Source organism: Palaemon carinicauda, chromosome 32, assembly GCF_036898095.1.
Source record: "Palaemon carinicauda isolate YSFRI2023 chromosome 32, ASM3689809v2, whole genome shotgun sequence".
Lineage (NCBI taxonomy): Eukaryota > Metazoa > Arthropoda > Malacostraca > Decapoda > Palaemonidae > Palaemon > Palaemon carinicauda.
This window is the reverse complement of record NC_090756.1, coordinates 76690520-76713116: the sequence shown is the minus strand read 5'-3', so window position 1 is coordinate 76713116 and position 22597 is coordinate 76690520. Positions and strand designations below refer to the sequence as shown.

General features: G+C 44.2%; 1 protein-coding gene across 1 annotated transcript in view; it reads left to right on the top strand.

Annotated features, from left to right (window-relative positions):
- The window catches only part of LOC137625783 (selenoprotein F-like), a 33995-nt gene extending 11787 nt beyond the window's left edge, over positions 1 to 22208 (top strand). Inside the window, exons 2-5 of the mRNA XM_068356672.1 lie at positions 12658 to 12782; positions 13355 to 13470; positions 20838 to 20886; positions 21706 to 22208. Of these exons, the coding sequence (XP_068212773.1) occupies positions 12658 to 12782; positions 13355 to 13442 (213 nt within the window). The 3' untranslated portion in view covers positions 13443 to 13470; positions 20838 to 20886; positions 21706 to 22208. The remainder of the gene's footprint in view (positions 1 to 12657; positions 12783 to 13354; positions 13471 to 20837; positions 20887 to 21705) is intronic.
- The last annotated feature ends 389 nt before the right edge of the window (positions 22209 to 22597 follow it).

Below are 22597 nucleotides of genomic sequence, written 5' to 3'. Positions count from 1 at the left end.
CTGGTCCTTCTTAGCAGATTACTCTGTGACACAGGTTTTACAAGAAAGGATGTGAATGCTCCAGGTGACTTTCACAACCTTTCTCCTGCAAGACGTGACCCACAGGAACTCGATACGATCTCTATCGGTTCGGTGGTAGCTTCACAACAGTTGGTTGTATACCTCAAGCTGCTTATTGGACAAGTAGCAGAAGGTTGAGGGCACTGTTACCCGGTTTTAGTCTGCGTGAATGAAAAAATTTGACTGGCTCTTGTTCTTTTCTTGATCCTACCCTCTCGTGAGGAAAGCAGCATCCTGGGTTCTCTGTATAAGCTGACCTCAAACCACTACAGGTAAACCATGCTCCCTTGTGTACCTAGTATCAAGCTAATACTGTTGCATCCCCATACCCTGGTGAGGTGGTATTGGGAAAGTCTTGGTTACATCAGTTTTTCCTGCAATAGACTCTGAATAACTTTACCTAGACAGTCACACTTCTGCATGTCTCAACACAGAGTTTGCGTAGCAAGGTTTAGCGAGGGCAGGGGCTCCTTATTTTTGAGTACTAACATACTCACATAAGGAGCCCCCGGGCAAAGCCAGAAGCCAGATTGGCAGGGACGTCCACCCTTCCTAATGGGTGAGTCACCCCTAAGAAATAGTGTGGTTTGTATTAGTTACGGAACAAATGACAAATTCGTAGATAATTTGTATTTTTCCTAACTATACAAACCTTTGCTATTTATACAATTTTTCCCGCCATCCCTATCCCCCTTGAAGTCCTACCTCCAAGCAAAGTGACTAAATCACAGGTGTGTGAATGGGAGTGGTAGCAAGCTCCCCCCCCCCCCCCCCCTACCCCCGCTAACTAGCGGTGTGGCTAGGTAACCCTCGCTAACTTTTAATGGCTCGTCATTTCAGCTCCGCCAAAAGTATAACCCCTAATAAATAGCTAAGGTTTCTATAGTTTGGAAAAATACAAATTATCTACGAATTTGTCATTTTGCTATGGGCAAGTTAACCGATCCAGCTGAGCTCTTTACATTTCAGAGTTACTTCAGTAAATAGATTTTGAATAGGTCAAATCTTGGGTTTGGTTTTTTCTTTTCTGGACTACTTTCAACTTCTGATAATATTGTTGAGGAACAGATCTTTGCTATGTAAGGGCTGTAAGTAAACTTTGACATAATTAAGGCAAACCATTTATTGCCTAAGAAAAAAAAAGTTGTGAAAAACAAAAAGGTATAAAAGTTTTTTGCACAATTGGCATGTCCAAGTAGTATGGCCCAATTTAGCAGGATAGAGTACATATTGAGAAATAATTTGTTTCCCATAATGAAGGAAGGAGAAATTCTATGTAATTTAAAAAAAACTATATACAGTACAGTGTATCAATTTTGAGAGGGGCTCTTAAGCCATTGCTGGTTGCCAAGCAATTATAATTTCCAGACGGTGTCAAGCTCCCTTGCTGAACAACAAACTCTTAATTTCTGCATGAAATGGAGAATGACAAATAAATCTGGTGACTGAACACAGCCATCTTCCATTTACACTGTGCTTTCTCTAAAGGAATCTCAAAATGTCACTTTTAATATATTGTATAATACTGTGCAAGATCAGGTAGTCAAGAGAAGAATACTGTACACTACAGTATGTCTATTTTCATTCTCAATTGGTACAATAGCTCTCGACATCTTGCTGCATACCATGTGATTGCATGCTGGGCAGAGATTACTTTCCTGGACGTCAATGTCGCTATTATCGATACTTGGACTATGATATTTCTTTAGTATTTCCAATGAATTCTGACTGCCCTTTGATGAGTAGGGCACTGCTATCAGAAATAATAATATCATGAAATTATTTTTTTGGGGGGGGGGAATTTTCCAGTAGGGATGAGGAGATAAAATCAAATAAAAATAAAAATTTCAATACAGACTATTATTATAACATACTCGCCCCACTGCCTGCTTGGGCCAGATTTAGGTTTTTTATTTTTCTATATTGTCTTTTCAATTGTTCTTTGATGATGTTGGTTCCATGGTCAGACGTGGCGCTGGCAAGCCCACCAGAGGATGCAGCCCATACGCGAGTAAAACCGGGGTGGGCTCTCGTCATCTGTGTAGAGTAGTTTCTGCAGGGGCATGTCTGATTGCAGGCTTCCCAACATTTCGAGTGTAGGGAGTGGCCTCAAGTGGAGGTCCCTAAGAAGAAGTCGTAGAGGACTTCATCATCATTGGACTCGGAGACACCCAAGCTGATGCCAATGAAACACACTAGTTCCTTCATCCCTCTTCAGGCCCTAAGATGTTGTTCTTCCTCCAAAGCCAAGACTGGCGGAGGAGAGAAGAAAAGAAAGGGTGTTCCCTCCCTGCCCTCTTGAGTAGTTCCTTAAGTATTCCCTTCCACTACCGAAGGCTGTACCCCCTGCCTCTCTCTCAAGGCACTCTTGCTGATGTGATAGCTGTTGACAACTACTGTTGAGATCTGGACCTTGGTTTCCTATGGCTTGCCCTTGAAATTGATGGTCCCCCTTCAGCAGTGGAAATCCTGGATGTTCTAGCAGCGGCTAGATCCCTGACGTCTTCTTTTCCTGTTGCCACCACTGCCTCTGTGCCACCTAGAGAGGAGAGCTGTGTTGGTGTCCCCTGATGTGTCCTTGCCTGCTGCGGAGGAGAAGCTACCTTTGCCTACAGATGAGAAATCTTTAATTATGGTGATGGAGAATTGACGGCATTCATCTTCCCCTGTATTTTTGCCTGTTAAGGGGAAGAATTTGGTCTTCCAACACCCCAATGATTAAACAGTGTTTTGATGACATGGTGTCTCAGGATGTCTCTGGTGGCTCTGAGGTTTCTGCACCCCAAATGGTATCCAGATCTGTAGATGCTACCTTTCAGGTACTGAGAGATCTAGCCCAGTAACCCACTCTTCTTTGTCGCCCCTACTTTTAAAGTTACTATTACTTGGTGGCCCTGTAGGGTGGGACAGCATTGCCTTGCTATCAGTGCACTGCAGGCATTACTTGGGGATTTTACCACCTTTCCTTTGGCCTCTAGCTTAATTTTCTTTACTGTATTCCTTCTTTACCTCCATTCCTGCATCCATCCATTCTTCCTTCTTGCTGTCCAATTGCTGGATTTCCTCCCCGTCACATTCTTGCACTAAATGGTCCCACAGGTCCAAGTCATTAAATCCAATCCAATCCATCACTTGCTTGAGCCCCTTTCATTTCATGGGTGGAGAATATCCAGCATATCTTGCCAGGAAAATGCTTTTTGAGAGGCACTGCTAACGACATTAAGGCTATCATTCAGCCTTAAGTCAGGTCTTCATAATTTAGGGCATAAAGTTAGACCATTCCTCCTCGTTGGAATTGTCTATGCTCATGAGGAGATTTGAGCTACTGCATCTTGTCCACTCTGGGACCTCAGTTCCCCAGTGTTCTCCAGTTTCTTGTGTGTGCCTCATCATCGTACAGACCTAACTCTTTGAGACTGTCTTCAGCTAGCCTCAGCTTCAGGGAAGCAAGCTTGTGAGCTTCTTGGTATCTCTTGTTCAAGTCATTTTGAATGATTTAACGAGGTCTCCTTTGATTTAGTTCCTGCGTTGGGCCAAAAAACAAAACCAAGCTGTCCATGTTCGAACCTTTATTCCTTCCTTCCCTGGAAGCTTCCACAGTGATCAAAATAACTTTCTTCTCTGTCCTGCGAGGGCTGTTTTATGAGGACTGGCTTGAGAATCGAAGACTCTTTACTGGCACCACCAGGTCAAAGGAAAGAAATCAAAGAACTCTTAATTTGTTCTGGATTCGTGATGCCATGAAACGTGCCTTCAAGCTTTGTAGGCAATGATTGGCAAAATCTGGAAGGGATCCAGTATTGTCAATTTGGCTCTACCATAGTACTGTATTAAGGAAGACCATGTCAGTAAAATCACAGTATTGGAAGCAAATTGAAATACAGTATATGGCAATTTTAAATATTTAACTTAGCCGGTGAATATATAATAGCTGCTGCTCAGCGGCTCGACAGAAAACACACACAAAAACTCGCGAGCGATCGCTATGAAGGTTGGGGGTGTGCCCACCAGCGCCAACTATCGGCCAGATACCACACATGCATGTAAACAAGCCTTCAATTCTTCTCTGTCGACCTTGATGACAAGACGTATCAATACTCGCTGTATAACCTGGAGTTTTCTCAGCATATTTGGTGAAGTACTTCATTTTGGTTTGAGCTTTCGCAGTGCAGGTGTTTTTCCTCAACTTAAACTCTTGAACTCTTTATTGGACAGATTTAATTGTTGATGACTTGGATTGTTTTTTTGGACTTTCTTTGACTAATTCAAAATGGCTGACGCTTCACAAGCCCCTAGATTTCGTAAGTGTAATGCTAGGGACTGTAATAGGCGTCTTCCAAAGGCCTCTCTCGACCCACATACTGTGTTCTAATTGTCGGGGTAAAACTTGTCAATTAGGAGATCGGTGGGAGGAATGCGTGGGCCTTTCGGAATTCGATTGGCTCGAATACGATAAGTATTCTCGTAGGCTAGAGAGAGATAGGGTAAGGAGGAGTTCCTCCAGGTCAGTAGATTTTTCCTCTCCACATGCCCCTGACCCTAATCCTTCCCCTGTAGTGGTTGTACCTAACCCCCCTTCTGGCACTCAGGAACCATCTATGCAAGACATGTTACGTGCTATTCATGCCTTGGGTGAAAGAGTTGAAGCGTTAGCAACTGATCGTAATCAACTCATGGCTGACGTTAAAAGAGCTTAAGTGTCAGAGTGCCACAGCGGAAAATAGTGGAAAAGTGATTAGTGCGCAAAGTGTTGTGAACAGTGTTGCGACCGAGGGTTCGTCTGTTCGTGCCTGTCGTTCACCTAGTCCGAGACCTCTTGCAAGCTCCCAAGCCCAGGGGAGAAGTAATGTCGTACGACTTATGGGTTCGAGAGGCCTTGATCAGCGAACAGACGTTCCCTCTATGGTATCAGGCGTATCTCACCAAGATCGCCCCTACCATAAGACGAGAGAGCCCATTTTCTCCTCGTCATCCGAAGGCTTTTCGCATAAGAAACCGTGGAGCAAGGTTTCTAGGCCCCTTAAGCGAAAGTCGGTCCCTTCAGGACAGGTCCAGCGTCCTGGATGTAGTCATTGGGACAGTTCTGACCCGTTGCAGTCATCGGATGACTGCTCGCCGCCTAAGCAACAACGTTACACAGGCTCAGAGAGTCTTGGTGTAGGCAAGGTTGTGCCGTCTCAGACGTTAACCCCGTCGTTTACCGCACCCATTCCCGTGGACCCTAAATGGGTTATACTGCAGGACATGCAGACTAAGCTCGCCTCCCTTATGGAAGACTATTCTGCCGATAAGGTTCACGTTGATCCTCGCCGTTTATCTCTTCGAGATCCTGGCCTTCAGCCGCCCAAACGAACCTTTGCTCGTCCTGTTGACGTTGGCGTAGCTAAGTCACGTCAGTCACGCTATGTAGAGCCTCACTTAATGCGGTCACATGTTGACTTTCAGCCGCATTTGGACGTTAGGCCACTTCCTAATGCTCCTGTTGACGTTCAGGACGTTCGCCAACCAGCGGAGTTGACTTGTTTTGACGCTGAGCGTCAACCACTGCAGTCTAGAGTTGTTTTGACTGCTCAGACTAGGCAGTCAAAACAGTCTCGAGTGGACGCCGAGCGTCCTCCCGCTCCTGTTGTTGTTGACAGTTCAGACTGTTAAGCAGTTACATGACGTTGCGTCCTGGTCCGCTACTAATGCACCAGTGCGTGTGGATGCTGCGTGTCAAGCATTGCCAACCCCTTTGCTTGTTACTCAGCAGTTGTCAGATGAGGACGTTGCTGACCCTCAGCATGATGATCATCCTTCGGATGTAGACGAACCTAGAACAGTTCCTCCATCAATGGACTTTAAGAAAGTCATGTTAATTTTTAAGGAGTTGTTTCCCGATCACTTCGTCGCTGTTGCTCCTCGTTCGCCACCGTCTGAGTTTGCTCTAGGCTTACCTGCTAACATGCCAGCCTTTACAAAACTTGTGCTCTCTCGCTCTTCCAAGAGAGCTTTACGGCTTTTAGGCGACTGGTTGGAAACCAAGAGGAGTTTGGGGAAGACGGCCTTTGCCTTCCCTCCGTCTAAACTCTTGTCTAGATCGAGCGTCTGGTATGCCACGGGAGAAGTTCTCGGCTTGGGAGTCCCTGCCTCTGCCCAGGGTGACTTCTCAAGCCTTGTAGACTCTCCCCGCCGCCTAGCCATGAGACGCTCGAAGATTAGTTGGTCCTCCTCGGACCTTGACCATCTGCTGAAAGGCGTATACAGGGCCTTTGAAGTTTTCAACTTCCTTGACTGGTGTTTGGGAGCCTTAAGTAGGAAAATCTCATCGGCTGATAGAGATGTCTCCTTACTGATTATGTCCTGTATGGATAAAGCCATCCGCGATGGTTCCAATGAGCTCTCCTCCTCTTTTACGTCGGGAGTCTTAAAGAAGCGAGAGTCCCTTTGCTCTTTTCTTTCGGCAGGAGTTACTCCCTGTCAGAGATCTGAACTGCTCTTTGCTCCCTTATCAAAGTTTTTGTTCCCGCAACAATTGGTTAAGGACATAGCTTCTTCACTCGTGCAGAAGGACACCCATGACTTGGTGGCGTCCTCTGCTCGCAAAGGGACTCCTTCTACATCCTTTTCTGCTAGACCTAGGATAGACACGCCGGCATCCAGATTTATTCCGCCCTTTCTTGGCAGAGCTCCCAGCAGGGGAAGTACTCGTGCCGAGGGAAAGAGAGGAAAGAAGAGAGGAGCCAAGTCCTCACGTGGCAGAGTCTGACTGCCCACAGCCTCAGACAGCAGTAGGAGCCAGATTGAAGAACTTCTGGCAGGCCTGGGAGAAGAGGGGCGCAGACCAACAATCTGTGAGGTTGCTCAGAGAGGGGTACAAAATTCCATTTGTACGCAAACCTCCTCTAGCGACTTCCCCCATCGACCTCTCTCCCAGGTACCGAGAGGAGTCAAAGAGACAAGCCCTAAACCTAGAAGTGTCTCTATTGCTAGAGAAGGGAGCGGTGGTGAAAGTCTCAGACCTTCAATCACCAGGGTTTTACAACCGTCTCTTCCTAGTACCGAAGAAGACAGGAGGTTGGAGACCGGTGCTAGACGTCAGTGCACTCAACGTCTTTGTTACGAAGACAAAGTTCACCATGGAGACCACGAAATCAGTCTTAGCAGCGGTCAGAAAGGGAGACTGGATGGTCTCTCTCGACCTAAGAGACGCGTACTTCCACATCCCCATACACCCAGATTCCCAACCGTTTCTGAGGTTTGTTTTCAACAATGTGGTATACCAGTTTCGGGCCCTGTGCTTTGGCCTAAGTCCTGCTCCTCTCGTGTTTACGAGGCTTATGAGGAATGTTGCAAAATTCCTCCATTTATCGGGAATCCGAGCCTCCCTTTACTTGGACGACTGGCTTCTCAGAGCCTCGTCCAGTCATCACTGTCTGCAGGATCTTCATTGGACATTGGATCTGACCAAGGAATTGGGACTTTTGGTCAACCTCGAAAAGTCCCAGCTGATTCCATCCCAAACTATACTGTATTTAGGGATGGAGATTCGCAGTCCAGTTTTTCGGGCTTTTCCGTCTGCCACCCGAATAGAGCAAGCCCTGCTCAAGGTCCAACTTATGTTGAAGAGAGAACGGTGCTCAGTCAGGAATTGGATGAGTCTAGTAGGAACTCTATCATCCCTGGAGCAGTTTGTCTCGCTAGGAAGGCTACATCTTTGACCTCTCCAGTTCCATCTAGCCTTTCACTGGAAAAAGGACAAGACATTAGAGACGGTCTCAATCCCGGTCTTCGTACCAGTAAAGGCATGCCTGAATTGGTGGAACGACAATATCAGTCAGAGAGAGGGACTTTCCCTAGCAGTTCAGAACCCAAACCACGTACTATTCTCAGACGCGTCGGATATGGGTTGGGGTGCGACCCTGGACGGTCGGGAATGCTCAGGTCTGTGGACCTCAAGTCAGAGGAGCATGCACATCAACGGCAAGGAGCTTTTGGCAGTCCACCTGGCCTTGATGAAATTCGAGAGTCTCCTTCTAAACAAAGTGGTAGAGATCAACTCCGACAATACCACAGCCTTGGCATACATTTCCAAGCAAGGAGGCACCCACTTCTTGACGCTGTACGAGATCGCAAGGGACCTGCTCATATGGTCAAGAGATCGAGGCATCTCCCTGTTAACGAGTTTTATCCAGGGCGACTTGAACGTCTTAGCAGACTGCCTCAGTCGGAGGGGTCAGGTAATTCCTACGGAATGGACCCTCCACAAGGACGTGTGCAAGAGTCTTTGGGCGACTTGGGGTCAACCCACCATAGACCTCTTTGCAACCTCGATGACCAAGAGACTTCCAATCTATTGCTCTCCAGTCCCAGACCCAGCAGCAATGCACATAGATGCATTTCTTCTAGATTGGTCTCATCTGGACCTATATGCATTCCCACCATTCAAGATTGTCAACAAGGTACTGCAGAAGTTCGCCTCTCACGAAGGGACAAGGTTGACGTTGGTTGCTCCCTTCTGGCCCGCGAGAGAATGGTTCACCGAGGTACTTCGATGGCTGGTAGACTTTCCAAGGAGTGTCTTCCTCTAAGGGTAGATCTGTTACGTCAGCCCCACGTAAAGAATGTACACCAAAGCCTCCCCGCTCTTCGTCTGACTGCCTTCAGACTATCGAAAGACTCTCTAGAGCTCGAGGCTTTTCGAAGGAGGCAGCCAGTGCGATTGCAAGAGCGAGGAGAGCTTCTACCATTAGAGTATACCAGTCGAAGTGGGAAGTCTTTCGAGACTGGTGCAAGTCAGCATCTGTGTCCTCGTCCAGTACCTCTGTAGCCCAAATCGCTGATTTTCTCTTACACCTGAGAAAAGTTCGCTCCCTTTCAGCTACCACGATCAAGGGCTACAGGAGCATGTTGGCTTCGGTCTTTCGGCATAGAGGCTTAGATCTTTCCAACAATAAAGACCTACAAGATCTCCTTAAGTCTTTTGAAACCTCTAAGGAACGTCGTTTGGCAACTCCTGGATGGAACTTAGACATGGTCCTAAGGTTCCTCATGTCAGACAGGTTTGAGCCATTACATTCAGCCTCCCTGAAGGATCTCACTCTCAAGACACTTTTCCTAGTGTGCTTGGCCTCGGCTAAAAGAGTTAGTGAACTGCATGCCTTCATTAAGAACATCAGCTTTTCTACAGAAAAAGCCACTTGTTCTCTTCAACTTGGTTTCCTGGCCAAAAATGAACTGCCTTCTCGTCCTTGGCCTAAATCTTTTGATATTCCTTGCTTATCAGAGATCGTAGGCAACGAACTGGAAAGAGTGTTATGTCCTGTTAGAGCTCTTAAGTTCTATTTAGCTCGTACTAAGTCATTATGAGGTAAATCTGAGGCATTATGGTGCTCAGTCAAGAAACCATCATTGCCTATGTCAAAGAATGCTTTGTCATATTTTATCAGATTTTTAATACGAGAAGCTCATTCCCACTTGAATGAGAAAGACCGATGTTTGCTTAAGGTTAAGACGCACGAAGTTAGAGCTATAGCAACCTCCGTGGCCTTCAAGCAAAATAGATCTCTGCAAAGTATCATGGACGCGACTTTTTGGAGAAGCAAGTCAGTGTTCGCGTCATTTTACTTAAAAGATGTCCAGACTCTTTACGAGGACTGCTACACACTGGGTCCATTCGTTGCAGCGAGTGCAGTAGTGGGTGAGGGTTCTACCACTACAATTCCCTAATTCCAATATCCTTTTTTAATCTGTCTCTTGAAATGTTTTTTTAATATTGTTTTTTTGGGTTGTACGGAAGGCTAAGAAGCCTTTCGCATCCTGGTTGATTTGGCGGGTGGTCAAAGTCATTTCTTGAGAGCGCCCAGATTAGGGGTTTGATGAGGTCCTGTTGGTGTGGGTTGCAACCCTTCATACTTCAGCTCCTGGGAGTCCTTCAGCATCCTAAGAGGATCGCTGGGCTTCGTGAGGAAGACAGACTTACAAGGCAGAGTAATCGTCTAAGTCAACTTCCTTACCAGGTACCTATATATTTGGGTTTTGTTATATTGATAACTGTCAAAAACTCTAAGCATATACGCTGTAAACTTAATTAACTCTGGTCTCTACCCACCGCCTTGGGTGTGAATCAGCTATTATATATTCACCGGCTAAGTTAAATATTTAAAAATGATATTTTAATTATGAAATAAATTTTTGAATATACTTATCCAGTGAATATATAAATTAAAGGCCCTCCCTTCCTCCCCAATAGAGACGCAGTGGGACGAGAAGAATTGAAGGCTTGTTTACATGCATGTGTGGTATCTGGCCGATAGTTGGCGCTGGTGGGCACACCCGCAACCTTCATAGCGATCGCTCGCGAGTTTTTGTGTGTGTTTTCTGTCGAGCCGCTGAGCAGCAGCTATTATATATTCACCGGGTAAGTATATTCAAAAATTTATTTTATAATTAAAATATAATTTTTGTATGATATTTGGTCCTTTACAGTGTTATATGCACAAAGGAGGTATAACTGTTGGAGGACAAAAGATCACTGATCTCAGATATGCCGACGATGTGGTTTTAATCGCTGGAAGTATGGAGGACCTCCAAACATTAGTATCAAAAGTAAAAGCTGAGAGTGAAAAAGTGGGACTGTACCTAAATGCTAAGAAAACAAAGGTCATAAAGTGTCAAAAAGCCCCGTCTGATCAAGAAATCCTACTAGACGGAGTTGCCCTAGATAATGTCACTGAATTTACTTACCTTGGAGCAACTTTCACCAATAATTGAGACGACTCTCAAGAGATCAAAAGAAGAATTGGTATTGCAAAGAATGCAACCATCGCACTAAGCAATGTTTGGAAAGACGGACATATCACTCTAAACACAAAGAAGCGGCTTCTCAAATCACTTTTTTTCCCCATTGCATCATACGGCTCAGAATGTTGGGTTTTAAAAGCTACAGATCGGAAAAGATTAGAAAGTTTTGAACTATGGTGTTACAGAAGAGTCCTTAGGATAAGCTGGATTGAGAAAATGACTAACGTGGAAGTTCTACAAAAGATCAATATCGAAAAAAATTACTTGACATTTTGGATGAAAGAAAACTAACTTTTATTGGACACCAGGTTCGGAAACACAATACTCTGGAAAGAACGCTACTAATTGGATCAGTCTATGGTACAAGAACGAGAGGAAGGCCTAAAACTAGATTGAGTGACAATATCATGGAGATGTGCGGGCTAACGATGGTGGAGTTGGAAAGGAAGGCTCAAGACCGGAATGAATGGAGAAGTTTTGTGCAGAGGGCCACGGCCGTTCGACATCGAACACCCCGTACTTAATGATGATGCACAATTTGCCCGAATTTCAAGAGGAAAAGTATTTCCTCAGAAAAAAAGGTTGACTCGGGTATTAAAGGCAGGAGTTAGGAAATGCCAGATAACTTTTACCTCACTGCTTGCGGGAATATACTTGTAAGTCCCTAGGTGCCATTACTGTTGGTCCTTTAGTGGTTGGTCAACAGTTTGTGTGCTTTCCTATAGCTTCCTCGCTAGATAAAAAGCATCTTGTTCAAGATTACAGTTTCAACTGAAGTCTAGAATGAAAGGTAGGATCATTGGCTTTCTAATCTTCCCCTCCCTGGGAGGTACAGCAGTCATGTTCATTTTGAGCTGGACTGAGACTTCGAATCCAGGTGAACTTCATAACTGTGCAACCTTTCTTTTCTGACAGGATTTGTTGAGAAGTATATCCCTCACCCTTCCAGACAAGGGGGGGGGGGGGATAGGATATATTAGAACCCATCTCTTGTATTGGTTACGGATATATTCGGACAACATATCCTGTACAAGGAAGCAGGCTTAGCCTAACCTCTGTATTATCCCTATCCACAGATGCTAGGAAGTTGACAGACTCATCATACCAGGTGGTTTTGAATATTCCCAGGGAAATTGATCCAGCTGGAATATGTGGGTTCGTTTGGACTAACTCTCTCTGAAGGATGAGTCTCCTATTAAAGGACTATGGTTTGTACATGTGTAGGAACAAATTTCTGAAGTAAGCTGTATTATTTGTAGCTATTCAAACCCGTCCTGGCCACACCACAAGTCCCAGGCCTAGAGGTCAGACGTGCTAGTCTTGCTGACTGACATGTGGGCGGGGCTTCCCTGTAACTCATAGTTAATTATAACAGTATTGTTATATTTTGACGGCTGCATCTTTGCTGGAGTCGCACTAAGGTTTGAATGGTAGGATAATTTCTAATTACAAACATTCAAAGATACAAACTCGAATCCAACCTAAAAATGAGAAAGATAAGATAAAGAAAGTGATAATACAATAATTTATCATTTAATACAGTAGTCATGATGACATTTGTAATATATTGATATCTATTTTATATGAAACCTGATTATTTGTTGAATTTTGTAGGTGGAAATAATAGGCAAAGGATTTAGGTTAGGCCTACACTAGGTCAAAATTTGACTTCCAAACAGCTTCTCGGAACCAATTAAGTTTAAGTTGAGGACCTTCTATAATCAAAGTTTGGGAATTTAAAAGATTCAGGTTTCTATCGCCAAAACAAAATGACTTCAAATTTGTTATATTAAATGACTAATTATTTCATTTCAGATAGCCATAGTAGAGGCAACGCAAAGTTTATCAGCAGAAGAATGCTTTGGTGTGGGGTTGAACAGAGCAACGCTCTTGTGTTCTTCGTGCGATACTCTAAAGGAATTTAATCTCGAAGTTCTAGAGTGAGTAGATGTACCTTTCGTTGTCAGGACCTTACATTCATCATCATCATCATCATCACCTTCCATGCTTATTGACGCTAAGGGCCTCTTTTAGATTCCGCCAGTCTCTATCTTGAGATTTTAATTTGGTACTTCTCCATTCATCATCTACTTCACGCTTCATAGTGCTTAGCCAAACTCTTCTAGTGCCTTGTGGAGCCCAGTACCTATCTTGAATTTTTTTTGCCAAGCTGATATATTTTTTTATTTTATAGCTATATTTTCAATTGATAACCAACATCCTTTAAAAACAATCTCTTATAAGTAGCAGTTACATTAATAATTTTTTATTTTTTTTGCAGGACCATCCTTTTGGTTTTCTTTCTATTATGTGGAATGAATATTGAAAGCTTGTACTGTATAGTTAATTCTTAATTATATTGAAACCTTTGAACTATTACTTTTTATCCAACATCTTATTTCCATATACAGTGCAGGTATAGCAATTACAATGCATGTCCATGTTCACCTTAATAAAATGTTTCTTGTTTTAAAATGAGATTATCTGAAGGCATACTGTACCTCTGTTACAGGAATAATTGTAGAAAATGCTGTAATGTGGATGACGTTAATGCCACTCCAACAAAGTACCCACGGGCTCAGTTGGAAGTATGTGGGTGACGACTGGGGGCATTCCCACAGGTCCAGGGTAAGGAAGGATGCTCTACTCTACAGTACTTTCTTTCAAGTGGGACCTCAAAGCTCTCTCTTATTAGTAAAGTAGATTCACTCGGGTTTTGATGTTGTTGATTTCAACCCGCAGAGGATTAATTAATTTTGAAAGGGTTTCATTGACCACCTTGTTAAAACATATCATACATAATGTTTGTTCTGGTACGAATACAACTGTTCCTTACATGAGAGAAGGTAACGGCACTAAAGAATTTTTTAAAACAAGGTTTTAATAACCGTACCGGTTGTTACCAATGGGTTGTGGGAAAGCTCTCTCATAACTCCACTTTGAACTTTGATTTTAACCATGATTGACACCAAACTTTATTTGTTCCGTAACTGGAATACAAACCTAAGCTATTTACTAGGGGTTATTACTTTCGGCGAAGCTGAAAGGACAAACCATTGACATCTTAGCGAGGGTTAAATACCCATTCTGCTTGTTAGGGGGGTAGCTTGCTACTGCTCCCTCTCACACACCTGTGATTTAGCTCACTTTGCTTTTGGCTCTGATGGTGAATGGTTGTTGCCGTTCTTCATCCTCGCCTATTTTGAACTGCCATTAATTGCTTTTGTTTGTGCTTTCTCTTTGTTAGTGTGTGCCCTGGACTTAAGGGCCGGCCATGTGGTACCTTCATGTCGGCCGTGGACACCGATCGTCACACCCTTTGTCCCGCCTGCAGAGGTCAACAGTGTGATAGGAGATAACAAGTGTAGTGAGTGTCGGCAGTGGTCTGCCTCCCAGTGGGAAAGGTTTGGGCACCGGCGGGAAAAGAAGTCAAAGTGGGATATTTCTCCTTCGAAGATTACTTTGAAAAGGAAAATACACAAGCCTTTTTTTCCGCTTCCAACCTTCCTCCGAAACTTCTACTCAATCGGCTTCTTCCGAGAGACCGTTGAGTTGTAGTGTAGGCCCTTTAATTATTGGTCAAACCCGGTCCTCGAGAGATGGTGTTGCTTCCTCTTGCGAAGCAGCCCCACCTCTCCCCCCAGGTGAGGCCATGTGTCTTTCTCCTTTTGTTGAGGTGTGGTTGTCCTTGAGGCTTCCGGGTTCGCCCTCCAAGGACTCCTTGCTCCAGCTCATCATCTGTGGTGCTAGATAAGTCTTTGTTGACTTCGGAGGGGGATCCTCTGCCGTTTGTCGACGTAATGGTGTCTGGGGTGTCTTCTGCTGCTGCCAACGCCCTTGCCTCTTCAGACTCTTCAGCTGTAGCTGCCGACTGCACTACCCCCGTTCCTCATCATCCTTCAAGGGAAGAGCTAATTATCTCTTCTGCCTCCTGCGAGTGTTTCTCATCCTCGAAGGAATTCACTCAGAGACTCATCTGCGGAGGACTGCTGCTTCTAAAGGTCAGCTTGCTGATCCACCAGCCCCAGAGGGTGTCAGAGATCTCGCAGAGCTCCCCCTCCACTTCGCCATAGAGGTTTCCCTACGCCATCGGTGAAAAGACGCCTCGTCGTTGCAGCTGCTAGTCCTCGGACTTCGGTCTTGGATTCTTTTATGGACCCCACGGTGGATGTTCGCTCTTCCAAAGGGCACATCCCTGCTCCTGACCTGCCTTCACCGTTCCTGTCACGTGATGTTGCAAAACATCCCTCGCCCTCGAGAACGCGCCTTCCTTCTCAGCGTTCCAGACCTTTGGCTGGGCCCAGTGCTCACCAACATCTTGTCAGTGCTCTCCAGCACGCTGTCGCTTAACAACGCTTTAACGCTCAAGAGCGATCACCCGATCGCTGGTGCTCTCCAGCTCTTTCTCGCCATTCAAAACGCCAGCATTTGCCGGCTTACTTGCGCTCGCTAGCTGATCTATGTTTGCCAACGCTACAGCGATCTCCTGCGCTCCTCCGCTTTTCTACTCGTCAGCGCTCTCCTGTACGCCAGTGCTCGCCACCTCGTCAGTGTTCTCCAGCTCGCCAGCACTCACCTCCGCCTGCTTGCACACCAGCGTTTGCCTGCTCACCAGCGCAAGAGTTGAAAAGAACTGAAAGGGAAACTTGGACAGGTCACTATTGCCCCTTTCCCCTCCCTGTAAACGTATTATAGCACGCCGCTGGAAAATGGAGGAAGATGTTCCACTGAAGGGTTCAAGATTCCGAAGATTCCATCTTCAAAGGTGCACCCACCGCAACCATCGGTCGAGACTCCTCACAGGAACTCTTCAATCTCTCTGACAGTGCCACCGTCAAAGCAGTTGTACAAGCCTTCGGGTCTGCGTTATCATCTTATTCTTCGGTGACCTCACAACATCCGACAGCTTCAGCAGATCTCCGGCAAAGAACCTTGGCTGCTTTGCCCATGAAGAGAAAAAGAGGAGTCTTAGATGCAGTAACATCCCCTAGGGTGAAACTACATATATACATACACTATATACCAAGGACCTTCCCCCAATTTTGGGGGGTAGCCGAGATCAAACAAATGAAACAAGAAAGGGGACCTCTCCTCTCTACGTTCCTTCCAGCCTGACCAGGCACTCGACCGAGTTCGGCTGGTACTGCTAGGGTGCCACAGCCCACCCTCCCCCGTTATCCACCACAGATGAAGCTTCATGACGCTGAATCTCCTACTGCTGCTACCTCCACGGTCATCCAAGGCACCGGAGGAAGCAGCAGGGTGTACCAGAACTACGTCACAATCGCTCTCCATTCATTCCTATTTCTAGCACGCTCTCTTGTCTCTCTCACATCTATCCTCCTATCACCCAGAGCTTTCTTCATTCCATCCATCCACCCAAACCTTGGCCTTCCTCTTGTACTTCTCCCATCAACTCTTGCATTCATCACCTTCTTTAGCAGACAGCCATTTTCCATTCTCTCAACATGGCCAAATCACCTCAACACATTCATATCCACTCTAGCTGCTAACTCATTTCTTACACCCGTTCTCACCCTCGCTACTTCGTTCCTAACCCTATCTACTCAAGATACACCAGCCAAACTCCTTAGATACTTCATCTCAGACACATTCAATTTCTGCCTCTCCGTCACTTTCATTCCCCACAACTCCGATCCATACATCACAGTTGGTACAATGGCTTTCTCATACAGAACTCTCTTTACATTCATGCCCAACCCTCTATTTTTTTACTACTCCCTTAACTGCCCCCAACACTTTGCACCCTTCATTCACTCTCTGATGTACATCTGCTTCCACTCCACCATTTGCTGCAACAACAGACCCCAAGTACTTAAACTGATCCACCTACTCAAGTAACTCTCCATTCAACATGACATTCAACCTCGCACCACCTTTCCTTCTCGTACATCTCATAACCTTACTCTTACCCACATTAACTCTCAACTTCCTTCTTTCACACCCTTCCAAATTGTGTCACTAATTGGCCAAGCTTCTCTTCCGCGTCTGCAACCAGTACAGTATTATCCGCAAACAACAACTGATTTACCTCCCATTCATGGCCATTCTCGTCTACCAGTTTCAATCCTCGTCCAAGCACTCGAGCATTCACCTCTCTCACCACTCCATCAACATACAAGTTAAACAACCACGGCGACATCACACATCCCTGTCTCAGCCCCACTTTCACCGGAAACCGATCACTCACTTCATTTCCTATCCTAACACATGCTTACTACCTTGTAGAAACTTTTCACTGCTTGCAACAACCTTCCACCAACTCTATATAACCTCATCACATTCCACATTGCTTCCCTATCAACTCTATCATATGCTTTCTCCAGATCCATAAACGCAACATACACCTCCTTACCTTTTGCTAAATATTTCTCGCATATCTGCCTAACTTTAAAAATCTGATTCATGCAACCCTCTAAAACCACCATGTACTTCTAAGATTGCATTCTCTGTTTTATCCTTAATCCTATTAATCAGTACTCTTACCATACACTTTTCCAACTTCACTCAATAAACTAATACCCCTTGAATTACAACACTCATGCACATGTCCCTTACCCTTATATAGTGGTACAATACATGCACAAACCCAATCCATTGACAACACAAAACACATATTAAACAATCTCGCCAACCATTCAAGTACAATCACACCCCCTTCCTTCAACATCTCGGCTCTCACACCATCCATACCAGATGCTTTTCCTACACACACACACACACACACACACACACACACACACACACACACTCACTCACTCACTCTCTCTCTCTCTCTCTCTCTCTCTCTCTCTCTCTCTCTCTCTCTCTCTCTCTCTCTCTCTCTCTCTCTCTCTCTCTCTCTCTGTGTGTGTGTGTGTGTGTGTGTGTGTGTGTGTGTGTGTGTGTGTGTGTGTGTGTGTGTGTGCAACAGCAATTATATCTGCCTCCCTATTATCCTCAACATTCAGTAAACTTTCAAAATATTTCGCCCATCTTTTCCTTGCCTCCTCTCCTTTTAACAACCTTCCATTTCCATCTTTCACTGTCTCTTCAATTCTTGAACCATCCTTCCTTACTCTCTTCACTTCTTTCCAAAACTTCTTCTTCTCTTCATATGAATGACCCAATCCCTGACCACACCTCGGGTCAGCTGCCCTCTTTGCCTCGCTTACCTAGCGCTTTACTAACACATTTTTCTCTCTATATCTTTCATACTTCTCTACACTATTACTCTGCTGCCATTCTTCAAAAGCCCTCTTTTTCTCTTCCACTTTTACCTTCACTCCTTCATTCCACCATTCACTGCCCTTCCTCATGCTGCCTCCAACAACCTTTTTTCCACACACATCACTTGCAATCCCAACAAAATTTTCTTTTACTAACTTCCACTCCTCCTCTAAATTGCCAGTTTCTCTTACTTTCACTTAGTCATATATCATTTTCAACCTTTCCTGATATTTACTTTTTACCCCCGGTTTTATTAGCTCTTCAACCCTCACTAGCTCCCTTTTACATCCACCTACTCTATTCCCCCACTCTTTTGCTACAACTAATTTTCCTTCCACCAAAAAATGATCAGACATACCGTTAGCTATACCCCTAAACACGTGCACGTCTTTCAATCTTCCAAACATTCTTTTATTATCAACACATAATCCATTAATGCCCTTTCTACCACTCTTCCATTTTCCACTCTCACCCATGTATACTTGTTTTTATCTTTCCTTTTGAAAAAGCTAAAACTTATCACCATCTCTTGCTCAACACGCATATCTACCAGTCTCTCACCACTCTCTTTTTCACCTGGTACGCCATACTTCCCAATGACACCTTCTACCTCTCCAGTGCCCACTCTAGCATTCAAGTCACCCATGATAACTACCTAATTCCTTCTACCCAATCCTTCTACACACCTAGTTAATTCATTCCAGAACTCATTCCGCTCTTCTTCACTTTTCTCACAACCTGGCCCATATTCACTGACAAACGCCCAACACTCCCTACCCAACCTAACCCTTCCCCACATTAACCTAGATGATATCTCCTTCCATTCCACTACTTTACCTGTCATCCATTCACTCAGCAATAAAGCCACACCCTCTCTCGCTCTGCCCCTTTCAATCCCAGACACTCTACCAGACATTTCACCAAACATCACTTCACCTTTCCCTTTTATCTTTGTCTCTCACAAAGCCAATATATCCATCCTTCTATTCCTAAACATACTTCCAATCTCTCATCTTTTACTCTATCGTACTACATCCACGCACATTCAAACACCACAAAACTAGAGTGTGGGGGAGGAGTCACTCTCCCCCCAGCTCCACCTCTTTGATGTCTCACAGGATTATGATACAGGAGATCCCTATTAAACCTTCGAGGCCTGAATTGCCCTCCGGAGGCTTTCCTGCCTCACCTCTGCCAAGGGAGTCTTGAGAGGTTCGAATTTCCTCCCTTCCACCTTTTGGAGGAAAATTCTCCTCGCAGGGTAAGTCAGGAAAGGCAACTTCATCCGGACTTCGATGCTGGAGTCCTATCTCCGTGGGAAGTAATCAAAGGACTCCAAGACTCTTCCAAAGTCCTCTTCAAGGACCTCCATGCCTTCAGGAACTACCAGTCACACTAGGAATGTTCATGACCCACCCAGAGAGGAGCTCTCTGGGGTGAAAGAAGGAGCAGAAAGAGTCAGAACATGCCTTCTGGAAAGTCCTGACTCTCATCAGGATGCTCAACAGGTTTACCGACCCGGAGAAAACCCACGAGAGGGCAAAAACACTGTCTCAATGTCTTTGGCACCTAGAAGCCCTCCAAGACCAATGCAGCCTTGCCCTGGTCTCAAGGGCTAAAGAGTGCCTGGGCAAAGATCGCCCAACAGCTCTTTGAGCTCTCCTCTTCTTAATGTTCGGGCTCTACTGCCAAGCTTCTTCCACCTCCTTGCGTCCAGCAGAGGAGCTCACCAAGGGAGTCCCTCTTGAGTGGCTCTCCATGTTTGTCGTGGCATAACGGAGCGGCACGTTTGTCTGTAATGGAGATGCATTATCACTGTCTTTGCCCTATATGCAAAGGAAACTCCTACACTCGGGCTTTTCCATGCGAGGAGTGTCGGTAGTGGACATCCTCTCAGTGGAAGCAGTATGGAAGGGGGAGGAGGAATTCGCCTTCGGGGGGGTCTTCCTCGAAGTCGAAGAAATCCCAATTCTTCCTCTCTTTCCTGGTACCTTCCCCTTTGCCCCTTCTCGTTTGGCCTCTTCCAGCAATTTGTTGAGCAATAGCGGTGGCTGTGTAACCTTCGGGTCAGGAAGCTCTTCTCATCTCCCCTGGTGAGGCAGTGAAACCTTCCTCCCTTGGGGAGTCTGGATCCCAAGATGAGTTGTCTATTGTAGACTTCCTAAGGACTTAATACGTACATCATACATATACCAGGGCACTTCCCCCAATTTTGGAGGGTAGGCAACATCAAATAAATGAAACAAAAAAAGGGGACCTCTTCTCTCTACGTTCTCCCAGCCTGACAAGGGACTCAACCGAGTTCGGCTGGTACTGCTATGGTGCCACAACCCCTTACCCTCCCCCGTTATCCACCACAGATGAAGCTTCATAACGCTGAATCCCCTACTGCTGCTACCTCTGCGGTCATCTAAGGCACTTTAATATCCCCTGTTAAAGGATTTGCTACTGGAGTTGTAGTGACACCTCATTAAAAAGTTCTTTTTATAGCCACACAGTATTCTAGCACTTTTATCATCTCCTGTGTAAAGAACTCTGGTTTATATTATCAGGAAAAGTACAAATTACTCCCAAATTTGTCATATTTCAACATTGTTTAATGTAAGGTATACATCCAAAAACCAATTAATTTAAATTTGCTATCATTAAAAGGATCATTTTTTTATGCTAATGTCTTGCCAGCTACTTAATCTTATTTATAAGACTTATCTATAGAACAAATTTTTTTTTTTGTATTAACCTACACACTTATGTTTTCTTTTCAGCGTTCGTAAAGAGCGACAGACCTCTGGCGTTCCCAAACCTTACAGTCAAGTGAGTATAGAAACAAAATTTTTTAATATAATATCCAAGAGACTACATTATTTTTAACTACTGTATGGGTTTTTTTTTACTGAGAAAATCTAAATTAAATAAATGCCACTCAGTATAAGCTAGAACTTATATCAATTTAGTATTAAGGTTAGAGGAGACTCTTTAGCTATGGCAAGTGGCTCTTCTAGGAGAAGGACACTCCAAAATCAAACCATTGTTCTCTAGTCTTGGGCAGCGCCAAAGCCTCTGTACCATGGTCTTCCACTGTCTTGGGTTAGATTCTCTTGTTTGAGGGAACACTATTCTATGTTTCCTTTCCTTATTGGGCTATTTTCCCTGTTGGAAACCTAGGGCTTATAGCATCCTGCTTTTTTATATAGGGTTGTAATAATAATTTTATATCTTGAGTATTTTGAGTGTTTTTTTTATACTTTAGGGCCTTGTTATGTAGTCATCATCATCATATGAGTACAGTACAATATTGTTATTATTATTATTACTTGCTAAGCACAACCCTAGTTATAAAAGCAGGATGCTATGCCCAGGGGCTCCAACAGGGAAAATAACCCAGTGAGGAAAAGGAAAAATTAAATACTTTAAGAACAGTAACAATACTGAAAAAAATATTGCTTATATAAACTATAAAAACTTTAACAAAACAAGAGGAAGAGAAATTAGATAGAATAGTTCGCCTGAGTGCACCCTCAAGCAAGAGAACTCTAACCCAAAACAGTGGAAGACCATAGTATAGAGGCTATATAACTACCCAAGACTAGAAATAATAGCAATAATACTAATAGAGTATTTACTTAATTACAGGTATGTAAGAGGAGCAGATCCAGTCATTAAGTTGATGGATGAGGATGGTGATGTCATGGAGACCTTAGCCATTGATAAATGGAACACAGACTCTGTTGAAGAGTTTCTTAACACTTACCTTATTCTGCCGGGAGAAGAGGAAGACAATGAAGGGGAAGAGGATTATCTGGAAACCAACAACGTTTAATGTCGGTTTAGAGAATGCTTCGGGGTATCATACGTCAGGTAGTTTTAAGTTGGATGTTTTCAAAAGGATCAATGCTGTATTTGAATAGAAATTTCTTCCATGATTCTTCATCTTGCACTGGAGCTTCTTCATACGCAAGTCAAAGATTTCCGAGTGTCTTTAATTTTCCGCTGTAGAATGGATAGTTTTTGTAATAGTAATCAGAAGGGGAATCCTAAGTGATTTTGTGCCGAGAGCTGTCATTTTTGAAGGGTTGCATATATTTTTAACATGTTTCATTATACCATTTGTAGTGATTGAAATATTTAATTGAATGGCTACATAATCTTCTCTGTGTTGAATAAGTGTGATTCGGAAGTATTATGTGCTGAACCTGGCTAATTTGAAAAGTTCATGAAGTAGATGATATGGTTAATAGTTAATAGTTTCAAGATTTTACAGCTTATGTTTAATTTCCACTGGTTTCTAGTAAGGGTCTTGACTAATTCAACTCTTAGAGTCGAGGTAAACGTGATGAAGCGTGAGCTGTAAACCTTCTGAGGTAGGCTCTTGTGGAAGTTGATTACTTGTGCTCTGCGAGTTGAGTTAGCCACATTGCTACTACACCAAAATAAATTTACTTTTTCAATTTTATTATCATTTATTCCTTTATTTTAGTTCCTCGAAGACGGTCACATGTACTGAAGATAATGAACTCCAGTTCAT